Here is a 4917-nt window from a genome sequence, read left to right as displayed (position 1 = left end):
TCTTCTTTTTTTTACTTACATGACTTCCTAGTCTCTCTAAATTGGCTATATGAGCAATTTTTTAATTAAAAAATACAACATAATCTGCTTTAAAAGAATTATTTTGACGAAAAGGAATTAACTTTGGAATTAAGACATGGAGAGATAAAATTTTAAAAGTGCACAAAGTATAGGGATTGAGAACATAACTAGACCTAATGATTACTATACAAAACCATATAAACAAATATCAAAATGCATATGAAATTATATAATACGATTATAATACAAATATATGAAACCATATAATTTATTGAATATGATCGTAATACAATTGAAAAGAAATTCAAAATATGAAAATGATGGATACAATTAAGTTTTAATGTTAAGTAATTAATTATTGGTATAATAGTAAATGATTTATATCACTATAATATTAAAAGGAAACGAAAACAAAATGATAAAATTTGAACTCGTAATATCTTAAATGTTGCTTATAAAATTTTAAATTTTAATCCAAATAAATCTTCTTGAATTGCTATTTTTTTATTTTAATATTGAATCTAAAAAATAATTAAAAAAATATCCTCCACGTTAAACGTCCAAACTCGAGATGTTGAGAGCAAATCAGAGTGTCGTCGAGAAAGTTAAGGCTACACAGAGGAGTTGGGAAAAAAAAAAAGTTAGCAAACGTGGATGCGTTGGATTCAAAGTCTAGTCCCCAGCAACCTTATAAATACACATCCCACCACATCTTGTAATGTAAAGAGTTTGGAGCTTTGGGTTGCTCTCTAAAATCCTGGGATGATTGCTGGTTTCCAATTACCTGGAAATTTATGTGAAAGCAAGCTCCCAGGCTTGGGCTTTAATTTCATTTTGGTCATTTGTGTTAGGGGGAAAGATCTTTGCTGATATATAAATAGGACAGGAAATTTGTCAGTGTTTTTCCTCGGTAGTACTAGGTTTGCGAGTTCAATATAATCTCACGCACATACATTTGATTATACGGTAGGGTTGAAGTTTCGATGGTTTTCTCAATTCTTCCCATAAAAGAGGGCACACTACTGCCTCAGGTTGGGGTTTTGGTTTAGGTACAGAGGGCTTTATGGGTCCGACAGTGAGGACTTAGCAGGTGATATTAGTGTATCTATCGCCAAATAAAACGCCAAAAAACCATTGGAAACCGGTTTCCCTGGCAAACCATAAAAGACAAATATCCAAAATCTTAATTTGTTAAAGCACCAACACTGCAATTCCCCTTTCGAGTAGAGCCCTTGTATGCAAAAATAAATTCTTAGATTCCAGTTTTTGTTCACTGTTTTCCCCCATTTGGAGCGGCGTTGGCGTTTCTTTCATCACACCTCAAAGTTATGCCGCTCCCTCCTCTGTCTCAGTCCATGTCTTAAAGCCTTCAGCTACTTCCAATTTCACTCATAAATCTCTTTCTTAGACCATAAAACATTTGCTTTACTTTTCATGCAATGGCAATTGATTGCGTTTCCAAGATATCCTCCATGCCTCATCATCCTAAAGATGAAAAAAGAGAGGAGCAAAAACAACTGGTTTTTGATGCCTCGGTGCTTAAATACCAACCCGACATACCAAAACAATTTATATGGCCCGACAAGGAAAAGCCTAGTGTTAATGCACCAGAACTCCAAGTGCCATTCATTGACCTAGGAGGGTTCCTTTCCGGTGACCCTGTTTCTGCAATGGAAGCATCGAGGCTGGTGGGCGAGGCATGTCGGCAGCATGGTTTCTTCCTTGTGGTTAATCATGGAGTGGATGCAACACTGGTGGCTGATGCTCACAGTTATATGGGTAACTTCTTTGAATTGCCACTCAATGATAAGCAAAGGGCTCAGAGGAAACTTGGTGAGCACTGTGGATATGCTAGTAGCTTCACTGGTAGATTCTCCTCCAAGCTGCCATGGAAGGAAACGCTTTCCTTTCGGTATTCAGCTGACAAAAACTCATCCAAGATTGTTGAAGACTACCTTGTTGGCAAATTGGGAGATGAATTCAAGCATTTCGGGTAAGAAATTCGGATGTTAACATTTAAAATTATTTATAAAAAGAAAAAGAGAGAGAAAAATTGCTTAATCTTTGAGCGTTTGTTTGAATTAGGAGGGTTTACCAAGATTACTGCGAGGCAATGAGCAAGCTATCTCTAGGGATAATGGAGCTATTAGCCATTAGTCTTGGCGTAGGAAGATCACATTTCAGGGAATTTTTTGAGGAAAATGAATCAATAATGAGGCTCAATTACTACCCACCATGCCAAAAACCAGACCTCACCTTAGGAACAGGGCCTCATTGCGATCCAACGTCATTAACCATCCTTCACCAAGACCGAGTTGGTGGTCTTCAAGTGTTTGTAGACAATGAATGGCGTTCAATTAGCCCAAATCTCGAAGCATTTGTCGTTAACATTGGCGACACCTTCATGGTAAGATTTTTCAAATTTTTGGACCAGTTAACCCCGTACCATACCCCCATATAATCCATATAATTCTTAACAAAACGGCGGTTTCGCGTTTTCAGGCACTTTCAAATGGGCGATACAAGAGTTGCTTGCACCGGGCAGTGGTGAACCGCCACATCCCAAGAAAATCTCTGGCTTTCTTCCTATGTCCCAAGGGTGATAAAGTGGTAGCCCCACCAACAGAGTTGGTCGACGCCTATAATCCCAGAGTATATCCAGATTTTACTTGGCCTATGCTGCTTGAATTCACACAAAAGCATTATAGAGCTGATATGAACACACTCGAAGTCTTCTCAAACTGGGTTCAACAGAGAAACAGCTGAACCCGAGTTGTCTTTACTGTCTTGGTTAATGTTGTCATTACAAAAACAGGCCATTCCATGCCCATGTCTGCCAAGAAAATGACATCGATGGGAGCAGAGAAAATTGATTGAAAACTTGGGATTTTATTTGCTACGAGTTAAAAGGAAGACCAAAAAGGCAATGTTGGAGGAGATTTGCTTCTTTTTTATTTATCTATTTTCCTATCTTTTCTTTTTTTAAATGTTCATGGGGTCAGCTGGCAAGCCTTTTTTTAGTGATGAACGAAAGGCACGACAAGGGATACTATAAGGAAGAAAGGAACCCAATAAAGATATCAATCAGCTTTAACTTTTTCTTCATCTCCATTATTACAATCATCTCTCCTCATGTAAAAACAAAATTAGGGTATTTAATTACCAGTTTTCCTTTTTCTTCCCCAAGCAACTTCATTTATTCCCAAAGGTACTAAATTTGCCTCATTGTACCAAAACTAGACTCGACCCTATAAAACGCTCGACCTTTAAATTTTGCATAGGTTTTTAGTGCCTTTCAAACCTTTCGGCTCACTCCATCAGCCTATCACCATCTGATTGCATAATTTGGCGCAAGTTCTTAACACCTTTAATACTTCTTTAACTCAAAAATCTATTTGGAATGGGTAGGCGGGTAGCGACAAGGAACATGTTTCATAGATGAATATGGAAGAAACTTAGGCAACAAACCTTAGCCTAGGTTACATACTCATTTGATTTATATGAGTTAGGTAAACACTGCAACATAACCTTTCTCATGATTTACCTACCATATCTACGTTCAAGAAATCATTTTTATTAAATAAAATATATACCTTTAGAACTAAAGGTATTAAGACTCAAGTTACCCTCTTAAATTTAATGGCATCTTCAAATCCAAAATTTGAACAAAAATATTAAGTCTCAAAAATAAGTTTGAACCAAAAAAAATTTTATTTAAAGTATGGGTTAAGCTTAGATTTTAATATTTTATTTTCAAGTTCGGTTTTCGCTCAACCCATTTTGTACTTTATAATATGATATTTTCCATTTCTTTATATATTATAATTTTTATATCATATTAAATTAAATATATTACACTACAACATAAATAAAGTTATTTATGTTTAGAATTTTAATAGATATATATACATATAATGGTAGTAAATATATATAATTAATTAATTACTACGTACTAAATAAAAATAATATTTTTAAAAAAGAATACGAACAAATCTAAATAAATTTAAATAAAATTTGTTTGAGTTCATCAGAACTTAAGCAATTATATTTACAGGTACAAGGATAGTAATAGATTGGGACAAAGCAAGAATTGCTTCATTCACTTCCGCCTCATGTTTGTATGTATGTTGAAAACATCCACGTCCATGAATGTCATAACCATGCTTCAACTCATTTCTTTTACTAATAATTTCGTAATTTAATATTATAAAGTTATATATTTATAATATTTGGCATATTTTAACCTTTAGCATATAAAATTTTTAGTTTATGTACAATATAAATATATAACATATTTACATATGTACGATTTTAGTATATTAAAAACATAGAAAGGATATATAAAATATTTATAAAACTAAAAAAAGTAATTTTAAAAGTTGAGAAAGTGTAACAAACATTTACCATAAGTGCTCCACTCCATTGTACCATCCACCTTAAAAAGGAAAAAGCCTCCTCACTAAGAACAGATCTATGCTAAATTTACAGAGCAGCTAAATTTTTATATTAGAATTTAATCGATTAAGTATTAATTTGATTAATATTATTATTATTATTATTAAAAATATGTCTAAAACATATTTAAGCATGTTTTTCTTCCAATTTAAAGAAATTATAAATCTAGAAATAGACGAGGTATAAAAAAGTGAGTTGAGTAAAACTCATATTATAGCAGGTTCAAAATCAAGCTCAACGAAACTAAAATTAAATAATTAAATTAGCTTTATAATGGATTTCAGCTAAACTAGTTGAGTAATGTGAAATTGAAATTACAAGCCCATCCCAAATCTCTGCTTGGTACCAGAAACGAAAATCAATTAAAATTACATGAGGATTGATTTTGGATTCCATATTTGTTGATCCAAAGTTGTAGCAGCTAGGCATCATTTAATATGA

The 4917-nt window shown here is 33.5% G+C and overlaps 1 protein-coding gene across 1 annotated transcript; it reads left to right on the top strand.

The window, feature by feature from the left end:
• Positions 1-588: 588 nt before the first annotated feature.
• Positions 589-3119, top strand: LOC107930190 (gibberellin 20 oxidase 1-D). Its single transcript, XM_016861776.2, has 3 exons — positions 589-2014; positions 2107-2428; positions 2524-3119. Exons 1-3 carry the CDS (start codon positions 1461-1463, stop codon positions 2785-2787), a joined length of 1140 nt encoding a protein of 379 aa, XP_016717265.1. The 5' UTR covers positions 589-1460; the 3' UTR covers positions 2788-3119.
• The last annotated feature ends 1798 nt before the right edge of the window (positions 3120-4917 follow it).

This window comes from Gossypium hirsutum, chromosome A09 (genome assembly GCF_007990345.1).
Source record: "Gossypium hirsutum isolate 1008001.06 chromosome A09, Gossypium_hirsutum_v2.1, whole genome shotgun sequence".
Taxonomy (NCBI): domain Eukaryota; kingdom Viridiplantae; phylum Streptophyta; class Magnoliopsida; order Malvales; family Malvaceae; genus Gossypium; species Gossypium hirsutum.
Note: the sequence above shows the minus strand (reverse complement) of the source record. Positions and strands in the feature narration are given on the sequence as shown.

Excerpts from the sequence above, each read along its gene's own strand:
- LOC107930190 (XM_016861776.2), top strand. The coding sequence starts at position 1,461 with ATGGCAATTGATTGCGTTTCCAAGATATCCTCCATGCCTCATCATCCT. Across the intron at positions 2,015-2,106 it reads GATGAATTCAAGCATTTCGG|GAGGGTTTACCAAGATTACT; the intron begins GTAAGAAATTCG and ends TGTTTGAATTAG. Across the intron at positions 2,429-2,523 it reads ACATTGGCGACACCTTCATG|GCACTTTCAAATGGGCGATA; the intron begins GTAAGATTTTTC and ends TCGCGTTTTCAG.